Genomic DNA, 18,842 nt, shown 5'->3' on the forward strand with positions numbered 1-18,842 from the left:
TAACTGTTATCAGTAAGGCTTCCAGTTAGCAGTAGTTAATTTTGGGGGTTATCCAAAGTTATATGTGAATTTTTGACTCTGCAGGAGATTGGTTGTTTAAGGGTCAGCTGTATTTTCTTCCTCTTTATGGGGTTAAGACATGTAAATACATATACTTAAAAATACAAAAATGATAAACTATTATCCTATTCTCACCCGTGAACTCTTCCACCTAGAGATGAATGTGTCCGTTATTTGTCACACTGACTTTACGGAATTTTGGTAAAGGTTTCTAAATAAAAATTAATGTGTTTTTTTTCTTATTGATTCTATTATAGATTTGAAAATGAACCAATTTGAGAAATAATTAAACTTATTATATATAGGACATTTGAACTCCGTGAGAAGAAGCCACAGGCCTTTAGCCATTGCTCTTATACAGAGGTTTTGAACCAATCTATGTTGACTCATTGATACTTCAGAAAATCTCAGAGAAAGTTTGTACTTTTCTGTAGAGAAATATGCACATGTACAAACTTTTGCATAAAATGTTGGACTTTAAGGACCTTTAAGTTCAGCCATAAATACCTCTTTCTAAGAGGCACTTGTCCACAAAGCCAAGACTCCCTGCTTTAGTAGGGCTGTCAAAATAGACAATGAATGAGTGCTTATATTTAATTAAGTAGGCTTTAACTTGTGGGTGTTTGGTGATATGTTTCCCTACTGTAAATAGCCAGAGGCACCAATTATTTAAATAAATTGTCTTTGAATGACAGCATTATCTCTTAGATTTAACAAATTTTTATTTACAGAGAGAATCACCATTAGGAAAAAATTCAGATAGTTCATTTTTTCAGTGTTCTGATGGTCAAAGCTTAATTTTCACACTTGCAGTTAATTTTTTACATTATAATTAAAATCCCTGTATTTATATGCATAGTATCAAAGAGGTGATAAAGTGATAAGGACAGTGATCAGGAAGCATTTAAGCAAGAGATCTTCAAAAAAGAGTGATTTTTCAGGGTGTCTGATAGGCTTTGTATATAGAATGCTCACTCTCTTGTGCTTTCTTTGTCCTGTTTTACATTCTGATCTGATTTTTATGATTATGATTATGAGAGTATGCAAATATGTGTATTACCATTTTTAGTCTGGAAATAATTGATGCCTTTTATATAATTTGAGCAGAATAAAAATTTTTTTTCATTAAAGTATAGTTGATAACACTATGTTCTACTTTTAGGTATACAACTTAGTGATTCAACATCTTTTCATATGTGCTGTGCTCACCACAAGGGTAGCTATTCTCTGTCACCATACATTGCTATTAGAATATCATTGATTATATTCCCTATGCCACCTTTTGTCCCCATGATCTATATTCATTTCATAATTGGAAGCCTGTGTCTACCCCCTTCATCTATTTTGCCCCTCTTTCTGTCCCCGTTCTCTCTGAGCAGAATATTTTTTGATTAAAATAGTCTGTAAAGATGTTGAGGTGGCATCAACATTATTCCCACTTTTTAGATGCAGGAAGGGTCTAAGAAAAATTAAGTAATTTGCAGTAGTCAGAATAAATACAGCTAGATTTGAACCCAAGTTTCAGTCCATCTAAACATTATATACTGTACTATTTTGATTTATTGTTACTGCTTTAAATTTTTTAATTTTGAAAATTCAAACATGTTCCAAAATATTATAATGAGCAATGCATAGTCTTCCCTTAGATTTATTTGCCAGTAAACATTTTGCTACATTTGGTCTATTTCTACACACACACATTTATTGGCTGAATCATTTGAGAGTTAGTTTCAGATTTCATTCATAATAGCACTTAATCCCTAAATGCTTGAATTTGAATCTTCTTTCAAAGAAGAGACATTTCCTAAGTTAGTTACTTAGGAAAGTATTGTACACTGATCACATGTAAGAAACTACAAAATATAGTAAGACCATATATTCATTTTTTTTGTCATGTCACTCAGCCTTACCCAGCCTTTTTGTTTTGTTTTTCATGTCATTGATATTTTTGAAGACCTCAGACCAATTGCTTTGCCAGTACTGTATTATTTTAAACTCCATTTAGTACATATGTAAATTGAGATTTGAGCTGCCTTTTAAAATCAGATTTAAATGATACTGTGTTTTATATTGAGGTAAGTCATTGTGTTTTTGTTTTTTTTTTTAATCAGTGTTTAGAGACATGGTTATTTTAATGGGTGCTTGTTGGCATTGTACATTGTCAGCAAAATTTCACAGATAATCTGTTGGGGAAGAAGGCCCATGTGAATTGATGAACTTTGAATTAAAGTTTATTAGCAGTTTTACTCAGAATTATATGTAAAGTAGCTAGAAGCAAAAGCACTGTCAACATGTTTTCTAGGAGAATTATTATTTAATAAAAATAACTTAGTGTGTAATTATTATTTTGTATGTTGAAGTGTTTAGCACTTTTAAGTAGTTTTGACTTTTTTGTTAAAGTGACCTACACTGTTGAGTAAACTGTTCCTCTCTATATATGAAAATTTTAGCTAAGCTTTAACTTGTACATTTGGATTTGATGACTGTGAGTAATGACATTTTCCTTTATTTTGACTTTTGAATTTCATAAATGCAGTTCAGAGGAATGTTTTTGTGTCTCTCCTCTCCTTGTTTACCGTCTTTAAACAAATACGGTAATCATGCAGTTACCATCGAGGTATTAAAATTTATTAAGCACAAATTTTAGATACCTTTTGCTTTATGATTTCTAATGTATTCCTTTTTAGGTTTATTCATAATGTTTTTAAAACTTACATATATTTTCTTATAATTAATAATAGTCCATTACTCATTTTTAATTTGTATGTTCACTTCTGCTGATTTTTGGCTGATCCATGAGAACTTTATACATCTCTGTATCTTATTATATATACTTGTTCCATTTTCCAGGAGAAGCAGAAGGAGATAATGAAGTTGAAAAAACTCCCTTGCATACATTTATTAATGCTATTTGTTTAGTTATTTGATATTTCTAGTACTACTCTAATTTTATAATACCATAGGAAATCTTTTCCTTCCATGAAAGTAATAATACACATCTGCCAGTGTGCTTATTAAATGCACTTTGCTGTCAACATAACAATTTGTGAAAGTATGGTTTTATAAGGACTATGATCAAATTCTTTTATATCTCATAATACACTTTGTATATACAGTTGACCCTTGAATATCCTGGGGGTTAAAGTGCTCATCCACCCATGCAGTTAAGAATCTATGTATAACTTTGGACTCTCCAAAGCTTACTGATAGCCTTCTGTTGACCAGAAACCCTACTAATAAGATAAATAGTTGTATTAACATTTATTTTGTATGTTGTATGTATTATATACTGTATTCTTACAATTAAGTCAAATGTTAAGAAACATCATAAGAGAAAATATAATTATAGCACTGTACTGTTTATTGAAAAAAAAAAAAAAAAAGAATGTGTAAGTGGACCCATGCAGTTCAAACCTGTGTTCGAGGGTCAGTTGTACTGACCATGTATGTACTTCAGGAATTCTTTACTAGTTAAATATCATAGTTTAATTGCTTATAAAGGTGAGTGACATGTTTCTCAAAATTCATGATTCAAATTCATTGTTTTGATAGACCTTTGAAACAGTGTTATACCTATGCTTAACAGAAAAATTCGAATCTGTATTGAACAGGTTTTAAAACCATATCATGTTTTTTCTTTTAGTTCTATAAACATGTGGTACAGAGCGTTGAGAAATTCATTCAGAAAGTAAGTATATAAATATTTTCAAAATATACGCTAAATGTACTATAATTGTAGAATAATGCCTTGTGCTCTGTTCTTTAAATACTAAAGTTTAAATTGTTTTGATGGACTGTTCAAAAATAATTCCATTTATTTTCTTTTCTCATTAAGAAATATGGGCGCCTGGGTCACTCAGTCAGTTAAGGGTCCGACTTGATCTCAGCTTAGGTCTTTTTTTTTTTTTTTTTTTCTTTTTTATTTATTTATGATAGTCACAGAGAGAGAGAGAGAGAGAGAGAGGCAGAGACACAGGCAGAGGGAGAAGCAGAGGGAGAAGCAGGCTCCATGCACCGGGAGCCCGACGCAGGACCCGATCCTGGGTCTCCAGGATCGCGCCCTGGGCCAAAGGCAGGCGCCAAACCGCTGCGCCACCCAGGGATCCCTCAGCTTAGGTCTTGATCTCAGGGTTGTAAGTTTAAGCCCAGAACATTGCGCTCCACCAGCGTTGAACCTACTTAAAAAATAAATAAATAAAAAGATAGTGCTTTTTGGATAATTCTAAAAACAATAGTTCCATAATTCTAAAAATAATAGTTCTCATTCAGGTAGATGTTCTTGTTAACTTGTACTGCCATAGTGAGCATCTGTCACTTGAAAAAAAATGGTGTATGTATGATTGATTTTAAATAAAATTATAAATGTGTTGCTTTTAATAGCCTTTAAAGAAATTCTCGCTTGTCATTTCAAGCAGAATACCTAGGAACAGCTCTAGATAAGATGTGATTAAGACATTGCCTACCAGCTACTTCTCTTGATTCATATTGTCTCATCCATTAGGATTTTATACATCTCAACATCTTATTTTATAGACCTGAAGTTCCATTTTCTAGAGTAAGCAAAGGGTGATGAAGTTGACAAAAGCTGTCTTATACACATTTAATAATACTTTTTTTTTTTTTTAAGATTTTATTTATTCATGAGAGACACAGGGACAGAGAAAGGCAGAGACACAGACAGAGGGAGAAGCAGGCTCCATGCAGGGAGCCCAATGTGGGACTGGATCCTGGGTCTCCAGGATCACACCCTGGGCCGAAGACGGTGCTAAACCGCTGAGCCACCCAGGCTACCCTAGTAATACTTTTTATAAGCAGAGTCCAAGGTGACTAGATTATAGTTTTTTTGCCCTTTTAGTGATCAGTGCCCTATTCATTCCGCAGTTTTTGACAGGAATACATAGGGCTTAAAACTTATGAAATGATACTATGTTTGTACTTTACTGTAATTGAATTTAGATTTGATATTCTGCCCATGTTCATGTGCCTAGACGTAACCAGAACAAGTAAGTTTGAGAATAAGTGGTATATGGCATTAAGGATTCAGCAAGGTTGCAGTGTTTCTTAAAAATAGTTGCCATAGTTGCCTAGGAGAAGGGTATATAAATCAAAGTGAGGTGACTATGTCATGTAGGTAAGCTTGAGTAAATCATTTAACCTTTATATGATTCAACTTTTTTTTTTTTTAAAGATTTTATTTATTCATTCATGAGAGACAGAGAGAGAGAGAGAGAGAGAGAGAGGCAGAGACACAGGCAGAGACACAGGCAGAGGGAGAAGCAGGCTCCACGCAGGGAGCCCGATGTGGGAGTCAATCCATGGACTGCAGGATCACGCCCTGGGCCGAAGGTGGCGCCAAACTGCCGAGCCATCCAGGAATCCCCTCAACTTTTTTTCTAAAGTCTTGCTTTCTCAGTACTTGTAAAGCATATTTTGAGATTAATTGAGGCTGAGACACAAAGTAAAATTCAGTATGCTGTGTGTTTTAGGTAATCACAGTATAAAATAGAAATTATCTCAAAAATATCTCTATTGTGAAATAACTGTAGAATCAGTCTGGAAAAGCGAGTCAGTATTGGAGAAGGAGCTGAAGTAAAGAAAAGGGTAGAATGTCTTTATTGTAGGACATTGCAAGGTATAAAATTCCACATAGCAATAAGAAACCTGTTGAGAGGAAAAGCTTCATACAGTATGTATGGTTTGGAGCTGTTCAAGTATAATGCCATTGTAAAAAGTGCTCCAGTAGCCACAAAAGAATTCTTAGTAGAGAAACAGTATGACAAACTTAGACCAAACATAGTACAAACAACTTCATGCCCCAGCTGTGCAGTCTAAGTGTTACAAGTCCCAGGGGTGCTATCTTCCTTTTAGAATGTATAACCTTCAGAGGAAATTCTGGCACAATATTTTGATCTTCCTCTTACGAGAAATGCTTCTCAGTCAAGATTAGTGAAGTTTTGTATGCAGACTCATTTTTATAGAGCTTCAGTTTTGCTCTCCACATTTTTCAGTCATTATACTGAGTTTTGCCTAGTTTTCAAGCAGCCTGAAAGATATTTGAAATGGCATCCAGAATAATTTTGCTATCTTTCATAGTTAAGAGGTTGGTTCATCAGCCATTCTGTTATGTCATAGTGAGGTATACAGTATGTTTGACTCTTCCATCACAGCCCATACAGCTTACTTTTGTATCTTGAAATCTGCCTTAGAGGGATTACTGGCTGGCTCAGAGAGTATGAGACTTAGAACACCAAAGAGGAATGATATTGCCAGTCAGTGTCTGGGCAGAAATGTAAATGGTTTACCCCTGCCCCTATTTAAAGGAGAAATTTGGCAGTGGGTTAGTGTAATGGTAAGTTGAGTTGTGTGTGTACATTTTTAAACTATTTTGTGATAATTGTATATTCGTGCATCATTAAATCAATAATAAATTATAATGATACTTGTAATAGATTAAAGAGAGATCCCACATATTTTTCACCCAGTTTCCCCCAATAGTAATGTTTTGATAACATAAATATTACAACCAGGATATTCATATAGTCCACCAAGCTTACTCAGATTTTACCAGTTTTACATGCACTCATTTGTGTATGTGTATATTTAGTTCTGTGCAATTTAGTCACATGTATTGGTTCATAAAACCACCACTGAAGTCAAGATCCAAAGTAATTCCATCACCCCAAGGATCCATCGTGTTTCTTTTCCTTTTTATAGAGCCACACTTTACTCTCCTCCTCCCACCACTCTAACTCTCACCCCTAACTCCTGAGGGGCATTAATGTGTTCTCTATCTGTAATTTTGTCATTTCAAGAATATTATGTACATGTAGCTTTTTGAAATTGGCTTGTTTTGCTCAGTATAATTTTATTTAGATCCATCTAAATTGTACATGTGTCTAATAGCTTCTTCAATTTTGAGTAACATTCCATAGTATGGATATACCACAGTTTATCTAACCATTCACCCACTGAAGGTCATCTGAATCCTTTCCATTTTGGGGGAGCTGTTAATAAAGCTGCTAGAACATTTGTGGATTTTTGTGTGAATGAAAGTTTTCATTTCTCTAGGAAAGTTAGTGCATGTTTTGTTTTATAAGAAACTGCCACTGTTTTCTAGAATGGCTGTACCATTTTACATTCCCATGAACAATGTATGACTAATTCAATTTCCACATTCTTGCCATTATTTGGTGTACCACTATTTTTGGTTTTAGCCATTCTGATAGATGTATAGCAGTATCTCATTGTGGTTTAAATTGCATTCACCTAATAGCTGATGTTGATTTTCACAGGCTTATTTGGCGTTTTCAGTGAAATATCTCTTCGTGTTTTCACCCATTTTCTAATGGCATGGTTTTCTACTATCAGGTTTTCAGAGTTCTGAATAATATTCTAGATGTAAGTCCTTTATCAGTTATATGGTTTGTAAATATTTTTTTCTTAGTTGGTAGCTTGTTTTTTCATTCTCTTAACACAAGGTCCAAGGTCTTTTGTAGAACAAAGATTTTTTTTTTTTAGTTTTGATAAGGTTCCAGATTAATATAACTTCTTAATACCTCTTTCCTGTTCTTACTGGAACTTAAAATGGGGCAGAGAGGAGACAGATAAAACATAAGTAAAAATGTTGCAGTAGTAGTCATAGTAGGGAACCAGAAGCCCACTCCACCTGTTTTGTTGTCTGTGCCATAGCCATTGCCGCCCTTGCCTAGATGCTTGGTTTCTGTGGAGCCTAATTTATAAAACTATTGAATTGGAGTGTTGTTTATAGTAGGAAATACTGTTTTAACAAATTTACGAAAAAGTCCATTTGTCATGCACATTATATATGGTCAAATGAGAGATCTAAGAAAAATGTGAAGTATTATTTAATGATGTTGACTTGTAATTTTGGGTGTTTTCCAGCTCCAGAACACCACATATTAATTTGTCTTTACTTTTCCTGTATTTCTGTGGAGTGGAATTGCTGGGTAATGCATTTCTCCAACTTGGCTAGATAATACCAAATTAATTAAATTCACAGTGGTTGCAATTCGTACTCCCACTCTCATTCAGTGTGTGAGTTTGTGTTGCTCCCATCTTTACCCACACTTAGTATTGTTAAACTTAAATACATCTAATGAGTCTTAAAGGTTATTTTTAAAAGATACACCCTTATTTCACCTTTACCTAAGGGATTAAATTCTAATCAGCATTAAATCTTGTTTGTCAAAATGTTTTTTAGATTCTTAAGGACTCATCAAATTGAATGAATTTCTGTAGTCAAAGAGCAAAATGTCCTTTTATCAAACCAAAAAATTTTAGATAATTATTAGTTATAAACTATTACCACTTTTCCTCAGATTCAGTATTATCACATCTAGGTTAATCTGAAATATTTTACTAAGATGTATATTAAACTTGGATTTGTTTAGGTTTGTTTCATCAGGAACTTGGATAATACTTTTCTTTCTTCTTGTCATCTCCCTTCTATAGTTTTGCAGTGATACTTTATGTCCATGAAGAACAAAACCCTTGTCCGTCTCTGGCTTCTTTGCTTGGGTGACTGCAGCCCTCTAAGTGTAAAGAGGAAAGGAATTAGTGATCTCTGTTATTCCTTCCAGCTTAGGTGTCATGGAAATCAAATTGCTATTGTGAAATTTCTGAGATTCCACACTTTTGGGAAAACTTGAATTATCAGAAGTCTCAAAAATGACACAAAAGTAATGTGTTTGCCATCTAAAAGAAAATAACCACTTATTCTTGCTACTATTGTATCTGTAATTTAAGTTCTATAGTTAAATATTATTTCCTTAGATAACATGTAGATTGGTTCAGAGTTAGGAGGGAAGATCTCATAGGCTTATTGAAGAGTATTATATATCTTTAGTTCTTGTTGAACCCTCCTTCCCAGTCTGTATCCCTTTTATTTCCTTTTCTTGTCTTGTTGCATTAATTAGAACTTGTAGGATGATGCTGAAAAGCAGTGGTGAGAGGGGGCATCCATTCCTTGTGTCATCCATACTTGGTCTTATTGGGAAAACTTTTCAGTTTGTCAGTAAGTGTGATGTTAGTTTGTAGGTTTTTGTTATTGTTGTTGTTGTTGTTTTAAATAGAGCCTGTTACTTCTGGACCATGGACTTAACACATGCTTCTCAGTTTTTCTTAATCCTTATTAAGTCAGGACAGGATGGCTATAGTAGGTTGGAATTGGGTATTGTCCTTACCCCAGGTCAGTGAGGCTCTGGTTAAATGCTAGCAGATTAGGCTCTGGATAAATAGTTTCTCCTAAGGGCATACATTGTCACAAACAGAATGCTACTGGCTATCTCTATCTTGTCCCAGAAACAAGATTTTTCTCCAGTATTCACTTTGAGAACTCATGTAGTATCAGGTATGACTGTGTCTTGGGAACAACCCTTACTTATATGCTATTGTTAGCATCATTCAGTGCTTTGCAAATATAGCCACATGCTTCTGTGTTTACTATTCTAGCTTTGCTTTCTTCAGTGGTAACTTATTTTTTGAGTGGGGGTAGGGTACACATGCATGGGAAGCAAGGAGAGGGTCAGAAGGAGAGGGAGAGGGAATCTTATGCAGCTCCATGCCCAGCACCGATCCCCGTGGGGCTTGATCTCACAACCTTGAGATCATGACCTGAGCTGAAATCAAGAGTTGGATGCCCAACAAACCAAGCCACCCAGGTGCCCCTAACTTGACTTTTAGAGCTTGAAAGTGGCAGCATAAATTCTTAAATCATTATATAAAGTGTGTTTATATATTGCAAAGTATGTGGTCTAAGTCACCTAGAGAGTTTTTTTTGTTTTTTTTGTTTTTTTGTTTTTTTTTTGCCAAAAAACTGGCTTCTAATGGTATTCACATAATATCTTGGATAACATTAGAATGAAAATCACATAATGTATTTAAAGGTGCATTTTCCCTATGTTTTACTGCCTTGCTGTTCCCAAACGGGCTGTTTCTGCAGCAGCAGAAATTGGAAATTACTAGACTGTATAGTTTGAAGAAGATATAACTGAAAGCTTTTATGACATAACTTTATTATTATTTAAAGAGTAAAAATTCCTCATACCAGTGAAAAGTCTTAGGAATTCTTGTGTTTTCATTACTGGTAGAACTCAAAGAGGAAATTATAAAAGTATTTCAGTTGGTGGCTTAGCTAAGTTTACCAATTATTGAGTTATTTTAAAACATTAAGCCATACTTAAGAATTAATTAATTAATTAATTAATTATTGCCATTTTATGTGGCAGAAATGCCTAATCTACAAGTGGGGGAAAATCTGTTCTACAACATCTTAATACATAGTATATCTAAAGATCCTGTAGATGAAGAAATGTTTTTTCCTTAAGGCTTATAGCTTACCACTAAAATGCTAATATATTTTTGAAGCTTTGGAATCTTCACAATAGGCCCCTAAAGGTCCATTTATTGTGCACTCACTATTCTTCTGTGTTGTGACTTTGTAATCTTGAGTTTTTGTTATAAGTCACCAAAAAGGGGATCCCTGGGTGGCGCAGCGGTTTGGCGCCTGCCTTTGGCCCAGGGCGCGATCCTGGAGACCCGGGATCGAATCCCACATCAGGCTCCCGGTGCATGGAGCCTGCTTCTCCCTCCGCCTGTGTCTCTGCCTCTCTCTCTCTCTCTGTGACTATCATAAATAAATAAAAAAAAAAAAAATTAAGTCACCAAAAAGATGTATTTTTTAAAAGATTTAGTACAGTCATTACTTAGATTCAGTATTAATTTTTTAAAAAGATCTATTTATTAGAGAGAGAAAGAAGGAGCATGAGTGGGAGGAGGCGCAGAGGGAAGGAGAGAGAGACTCTCAAGCAGAATCCTCATTGGGTGCAGAGCCCAACTCAGGGTTTGATGTCAGGACCCAGAGATCACACAATCTGAGCTGAAATCAAGAGACAGTTAATGACTGTGCCATCCAGGCACCCCTCAGTATTAATTTCTAAAGCTCTTAAAAGCAACTTATAAATTCTATTGAATCTTACTCTCAAGATAATCATTTATATGAAATAAGGTATGTGAGATTATTTTGTCTCTAGCGAAATTAAGATGTCAATGAATCAAGTTAATAAATAATTATTCATCACTTATCTTTGTGGCATTAGGGAATAGATACATTTTAGCAAAATGTATGTCCTGCTTTTCATTAAATTTTAAGTTTTCTTTATTGAGATACATTATTTGCTCAACTAGGTTGGTATTTCTTTGGATGTATGGTAGTCAAAGGGATGTAGCCTTGGGCAGATATAAGAACTGAAGGATGAGTGTGTGAGATGATTTGGCAACAGGAGGGAAAGTATTTCAGGCTTTCAAAAACCATAATTTTCAACAGAGCAGATATTTTTAACCTTTAAGTAGGCTAAACTTAAAACTTCAGTATCCAAATACCAACATCATTGCCTTCCTATGAAATATTTCAAGTCCTTAACTGAATGTTACAGTAAACACTTGTGAATTGATGCTAAAGGTTTCTTCATTTTCTTAACTAAATATGACTCTAAGGATAAGGTTCTTAAAAAGTATTTGAAGTAACAGATGAAGCATCATAGTTGAAGCGTCATCTTAACTTTTTGCATAATGAAATCACTCATTGTCTCTGCTGAGAATGCCATTAGAAACATGTATGTGTATGTTAGGGTTGGATTAAGGATCCTTTTCTCACTGGTACTGGGGTTTCCAAGGATTTTTCAAAAATATAATTGTGCTTTAGTGCCATATGTGATTTCCAGGAAATTACTTTGGGTGAGATATTTACCTAATTATATCCAAAAATTAAATCTGCTTTTTGTAGCCATAATTCTGTGTGAATTAACATAAGCTTGGGAAGCAGGTTTTCTTATGCTTCTGTATATGGTGACAAAGCAGGAACAGTAACCTTGATATTAAAAGGATTCTTCATCGTGCTCACCTAACCAGATAGGCTAGAAAAGCTAGTGGCAAGAAAGTAGACATATAGCCCTCAATTTGGGTGGTGGATGAGAAGGCTGAGAAACATTTGTCAGTGAAGTAGGTAAAAAATGTTTTCATAGGACAGACTCCTGGAATAGTAATGTCTTATCTTTCTTATAGGTGTGGTATTTGAGAAAACTTTGAAACTTTGGGCGTGGTGGATTTACAATGTTCCAGTGTTCCTTCATTAGTACAGAAACACTTTTGTTATGAATTTCAGATGAAGTCTAATGCATGTTGGTAATGCTTTTTCTAGAGCTCGTTCCTGAATTTGCTACTTCCTTCCATATGGCTTTTCAAAATCATTAAATTTTTTTTTGTTATAACAGTAGCTTATTTATCCTTTTGGTTTTTGTCATTCAAGCCAGTAATGCAATACTATTTTGGAACTTAGTTGACTGGCAGTTGAACTGGGTGAATGGAGTAGCCAAAGTAGATTAAAATGCCATTCCAGAGACAGACTGTAGAATAGTCAATGTCTGAATATTCATTATGTCTACATAAGCCTTGTTTTTGTTATTTGTATAGGGTTTATAATGAAATCGACCTTTTCTTTCCTTCCCTTCCTATTCCTTTTTCTGTTAGTGTAAACCAGAATACAAGGTACCTGGACTTTATGTTATTGACTCCATTGTACGACAATCTCGACATCAGTTTGGTCAAGAAAAGGATGTGTTTGCACCCAGATTTAGTAATAACATCATTAGCACTTTCCAGAATTTATATCGTTGCCCTGGGGATGACAAGGTATGCTGCTTTTTTTTTTTTTTTAAGTCAATAATGTTACCCTTTGGTCTTAATGAGACAAGATTATCTTAATTATGATTTTATGTTACCCTTTACTCCTTGTAATTCCGAATTTGGATATTTAGTTATTAGACTGTCCACATTCCAAGATTATTAGAATCCTCTTAAACAGAAGTGGAGAGATGTAGTTGACTTGGCTACTTTTTAATTTATTGAAGCAATTGGTGCTATAGTAAGCTTTGGAATAACACTAAAAGCTTATTTATTCTCACACACAACTAATTTGCTGTTTTGATTATTTGACCTGAACTGATATTTACCTATTTAGTGTCTATGAAAATGGATTTGCTACACAGCTAATAAAAAATAACCAGATTTTTAAAATTCTTTTGTTGTGGTAGAGTTTTATTAGTGCTGGAAACCACACTACTAAGTCTGCTAGATCTGAATGAATAAATATTCTGTACTACATAAAAAGAAGGCTTTGGATCCTGAGAGAGAATAAAAAAGGATTCTTTATGTGTGCTCAAAGGTATTAGAAGTTTACATATTTTAGATGTCATTTGGAGATTTAGTTTACTCTTCTGATAGGGTTGATTGTAATATTAAATGTTTTAAAAGTTACTTAAGGTAAGGACTTGTCTTGAAGTTTGTTATTTGCTTAAAACATAAAGTTAAAATCACCTGTAAATACAGCTTTGGTGCTAAGACGAATCCTGATCACCTCAGCAACCTTAATACAGTCTCCAGGCAACCATAACCATCGATCTCATTAGGCTTTCACATAGAAGCTGAAACCTAGTTGCTATTCCTATTTTCTGCTAACTGTAGCTTTCATTTACCTTGTACATGTATCAAAATGAACATTTTTTTCAAATATGTTAAGATTAGCAAATCAGAATTCCAGATACATGATTTCAGGGGTGGAAAGTACTGTAGAAATATTTTAATCCATCGTTCCCATTCACTCTTTGAATAGTCTCTGTGAAATAACTGCTAAATTTTGAAAGCAAAAAAATCAAAATGTCATTTTTCTTTTTTCCTCTAGAGTAAAATAGTGAGAGTATTAAATCTATGGCAGAAGAATAATGTGTTTAAGAGTGAGATTATTCAGCCTCTTTTGGATATGGCAGCCGGGATACCTCCCCCAGTTGTTACACCTGTTTTGGCCAGTACTACTGCAGCTATGAGCAACACCCCAGGTATGTACTTTGATAGAGATTTGTTTTTTAAATATTCTACTTAAGTCTTTCAGGTGATTATTCATATATAAAGTAATAGTTTGACAGTGTGGGAGAATTATCGAGCATTAGGTAATTGAAAAGAAATGTAATTTGAAGGAACAATAAATTCAATTTATATTTGTGTGGAATGCTTTCCTAAAAATTGAAAAGCTGAAGTTTTAAATCCCTAGAAACCTAAATATAATGAACTTAGGGAAACTGATATGTTACATAGGTTTTTTCCTGGTTTAGGCTGTCTATAAACTTGCATGTAAAACAACTTTTTTTTTTTTTTTTAAAGATTTTATTTATTTATTCATGAGAGACACACAGAGAGAGAGAGGGAGAGGCAGAGGGAGAAGCAGGCACCATGCAGGGAGCCCGATGTGGGACTCGATCCTAGGACTCCAGATCACGCCCTGGGCCAAAGGCAGGCGCTCAACTGCTGAGCCACCCAGGCGTCCCGCATGTAAAGCAACTCGTAGTATGGTAGGGGAACAATATTTATAAGGAACCCTGAAAAAATTATTTAATGGAACCAAGAATGCTTCAGTAATAATTTCAAAATCTTGTTTTTTAAAGTATATTTAAATGACATTTTAACCTATTATCATAGTTCAGGGATCAACATCTGGTATATATTTAGTTTTTGTTGTGTGTATCTGTGTCAATACACATATATATCCCTCTTAAACAAAAATAGTTTTTTTGTTTTTTTTTTTAAGATTTTCTCTTTTTAAAGATTTTATTTATTCTTGAGAGACACAGAGAGAGAAAGAGGCAGAGTCATAGGCAGAGGGAGAAGCAGCCTCCATGCAGGGAGCCCGACGTGGGACTCGATCCTGGGACTCAAGGATCAAGCCCTGGGCTGAAGGCAGCGCTAAACTGCTGAGCCACCCAGGGATTCCCCAAAACAAAAATAGTTTTATATTATACCTACTCTTTTGTAATTTTTTGATTATATTTTGAATATTTCTTCATATCATTGAATTTTCTTCTGTAGTAAGATTTTTTTTTGAAGACTTTATTAGAGAGAAAGTACAAGCAGGGTCAGCAGCAGAGGGAGATGGAGAAGCGGGGTTCCTGCTAAGCAGGGAGCCTGATTTGGGGCTTGATCCCAGGACTCTTGAGATCATGACCTGAGATGACGGCAGACACTTAATAGACTTAGCTACCCAGGCGCCCCTGTAGTAAGATTTTTAGTGACTTCTAAGCATTGTAGGCACCTTTAAAATAGCAGCTTAGTTAATGAGAACAAGTATAGACAGATCCTTCTGTTATTTTTTTTCAACTTACCTAATTCTGTAATTAATAAAATATAAACATTTATTAAGTTTGTATATATTTTTTAAAAGTGACAAAGCAAATCTATCTTTCCAAGTCTTATTTTACTTAAATATTTGTTTGGGTGGGTGTGATGTCTTTTTTTAAAAGGAACTCCTGTTACACCTGTTACTCCAGCCAATGTGGTCCAGGGTTTACCGGATCCATGGGTATCTCAGATAACAAACACAGATACACTTGCAGCAGTAGCTCAAATCCTACAAAGTCCTCAAGGCCAACAGGTGAGCATTTATTTTGTTAAATAATAATGATTTAGAACTCATTATTTTCTTTATGTTTTATTTCATAATGTACCACCTAAAGAGTATGTGTTATTTCTGTAAAAATGAGATCACACTATAAGTAGTATTCTGTAACTTGCTTTTAATTTAGTAAGGCATCATTTTATGCACTGTTTTGTAAAAACTTCATTTAATGCCAAAATACTGACTTAGCACATAGTTTGTGCCAAACATCATTAGATGCTATTGTTATTCCAGTAACAAGACAGGTAATTCTCTCTTAGGAAAGATGTCTTTCTGTGTTGAGACAAATAATAAAAAAGTCTAAAACTTTATTTAGGTAGTGATACATGACTTAAAACAGGGTAAATTTTTAGAATGATTGGATTTGGGAGGAGGTGTCAGAATTAGAGAGGGTAGCCAAGAGAAGGTATTTTTGAGGAAGTGGCATTTGAAATGAGACTTGAAGTGGAACTAGTTGTGGAAGAGTTTGAAGATAGGCCATTCTTCGCATTTCCTTTTTTTACCTGTCCTTTAAAAACCAAATTAATTGTGATCTGTGCAGTAAGGCCACCCAGACTCTTCTTCCAAATAATCATGAGGTTTCATGATTAAGTTTTTGTTTAAATATCACCTCAGTGAGGCCTTCAAAAAACTATTTAAAACTGTACATTCTTTCATCCCCTCTACTCCCTATATCACCTTTCTATTATATTATATAATTTTTTTTCTCTGTCTCTTCGCACCAGAATGTGTGCTCTACAAGGATAAGAATTTTTTTCGTCTATTTTGTTCACTTCTGTGTCTCCAGTGTTAGGTTGTAGCAGATGTTTGGTACATTTTGTAGAATGAGTGAATAGTGTACAGAGTTGTAACAGTGTTGGGTATACAAAGATTTTTTAGAGTTGAGATGTCTGGGGGATCAGATTGGCCTGTGCGTGTAAGTTAATGATGACAAAGTTAACATGGTAGACCCAAGTGGATTTGGGTTTCAGAAGACAGAAATGGTAGGCTGAAAAACAAAGGGTTCATATGCATATGCTAAGCAGTGGGGAATTGCCAGAGATTTTTATGTTGAAGTGACTGATATGAACAGTACTTTAGTGGATGGGAGAGGAGGGACACCTAGAGATAGGAAGTATCTTTGTTTTGATAACAATGATAAAAGAAGAGAAGTAATGAATATGTGATAAATAGTAGGGTTGCAGACTCTAAATAGAATGACCATCTCAAAAATAAAAGGGACCATTTTAGAGTCTTAAACATGGAAAAACCAATTCAGTTATAGTTCTAGATTTGATCCAGTTTCTCCATTTTGGGGGCAGTTGGGAAACTGAATTGGGTACTAGATAAAATTATCAAATTATTAATTTCATTTTGTGATAATATTTTAAAAATAATTCATAAAGCACATGGTCTCATTTAAAATAAACTTATTAAAATAAATACTTTTGGCAGGAAAAGTGATTTTTCCAGAACAGATGGTAAAAGAAAGTTAAGAACACGTAGTAATTGATAGAATGTTAAGTCAGAGTAGAAGGAAAAGTAGGATGCTGCAGTGATTTGAACCTGACTGAAACAGTAACAGTGCTGTCTGGAAAAATGGAGATGTCAAAAGCAGCAGTTAAAGTGTGTAGAGAAGAAAATACAGTATTAACTCTTTACCCCCTTTTTTCCTCCCCCCCTTGTTCTCCCTCCTTTTTTTTCTCCTTTCCCTCCTCCCACTCCCTCTCTCCCTGTCTGTTCTGGAACCTCCTCAGTGTAGTAACTAAGCTATTAGATATTTTGGCATTACTTTCTTTGCTATCACATTAGTAGTTTGTAGCCATTGTTTATTTGGTTGCCAAATGACTCTAGTTTGTTTCTTAATGTAGCTATTTTAGATAGGCATGAAATTACTTACTTTCATCTTGGATGGCTTTTGTACCTTCTCTCACTATAAATTGATCTTTATTTAAAACAGTTCACATGTCTTGTTTCTATTCTAAATTGATAATTTTCAGATTTATACTCAGGTTTGGGTCTTGATTTAGGAAAGTATTAATTATTTCTAAGATGTACATAGGGTTTACTTAACTATGAAATATCTTCAGGATCTTAGTGTTTGTTGTTTCTGCTTTTTTGAGGATAGACGAATAGAGGGAACAGGGATTTATTTCAACTCCTGTTGACACTATTCACCTTTAATTTCCTTAGTTTCAGACTACTCCAAGAGACCCAATTTCTTACTTGTTTTTCTGCTTTCAGGAATTGTGTTGTCCAATGGTCAATCTGAAAGATAGCAACAGCAGTTGTCAGTGCTTGTTCTTTTACAGAGATTAAGGAGTTAATTGAGGAAGGAATGAAAAGCTTAGTGAAGGGGCACCTGAGTGGCTCAGTCAGTTGAGCCTCCAACTCTTGATTTTGGCCTAGGGTCATGGGATCAAACCCCATGTGGAACCCTGCTTTGGGAGCTCTGCTTCAGGTTCCTTGCTTTGGGTTCCATGCTCAGCATGCAGTCTTTTTGGGGCTCTGAGAGGGGGCTCTCCCCCACCCCACCCCACCCACCCCCACTCACACCCGGACTCTAAATAAAAGAGCTATATGTGATGAGTTCTTTATCTGTCATGGTATGACCACTTTATTTGGCTTAAGTTCTCTGGCTTTCTAGAAGCAAGACAAACTTATTAAGGATTATTGTATATGGGACACATGAAAAATATTTTATTAAAAAATTAACTTGTTTTGAGTTAGTATCTACTTTTTCTTGATCTCCAAAGACTGTACAACAATGAATATTATTGAAAAGATGGGCATTCTTACAGATAAATTCTGCATCTGTTTGTAATAATTTTCCTTTTTTCTCCTTTAGCTTCAGCAGTTGATACAGACTTTACAACTACAACAACAAAAGCCTCAGCCTTCTATTCTGCAGGCCCTGGATGCTGGTCTTGTTGTGCAGTTGCAGGCTCTCACAGCACAGCTTACTGCTGCAGCTGCAGCGGCCAACACCCTGAACCCCTTAGAACAGGGAGTGGCTTTCAACAAGGTAGACATTAAGTTATCAGATCAGTTCTGTATGAAGTATTAAACTCTGTATGCTATCATGTGGATTCTAATTCTGTAAATAGCATTTTATTATAGAACTATTCTAGTATACGCTGTACTGTATAATTCATTATGAATTTTACAAAAGGTTTACAGATTTCTGATGGATATGGTAACATTGAGGCAAATGATAATTTTCTGAATTTTCTAATTTCTTTTATGGATGTTACAAATATACTAATTTTGATCTTCTATATTC

At 34.7% G+C, this 18,842-nt stretch overlaps 1 protein-coding gene across 11 annotated transcripts in view; it reads left to right on the forward strand.

Moving 5' to 3' along the window:
- Positions 1–18,842, forward strand: part of SCAF8 (SR-related CTD associated factor 8) — a 223,876-nt gene that overhangs the window by 33,344 nt on the left and 171,690 nt on the right. For all 11 annotated transcript variants that reach the window (XR_005985682.1, XR_005985684.1, XR_005985680.1 and 8 more), the window contains 5 exons: positions 3,704–3,748; positions 12,607–12,768; positions 13,817–13,970; positions 15,426–15,556; positions 18,408–18,584. Coding sequence is in view for 5 of the 11 variants with exons in the window: in XM_041741288.1 (XP_041597222.1) it covers positions 3,704–3,748; positions 12,607–12,768; positions 13,817–13,970; positions 15,426–15,556; positions 18,408–18,584 (669 nt within the window). In the remaining 6 variants the exon portion in view is untranslated. The remainder of the gene's footprint in view (positions 1–3,703; positions 3,749–12,606; positions 12,769–13,816; positions 13,971–15,425; positions 15,557–18,407; positions 18,585–18,842) is intronic.

This window comes from Vulpes lagopus, chromosome 2 (assembly GCF_018345385.1).
Source record: "Vulpes lagopus strain Blue_001 chromosome 2, ASM1834538v1, whole genome shotgun sequence".
Taxonomy (NCBI): domain Eukaryota; kingdom Metazoa; phylum Chordata; class Mammalia; order Carnivora; family Canidae; genus Vulpes; species Vulpes lagopus.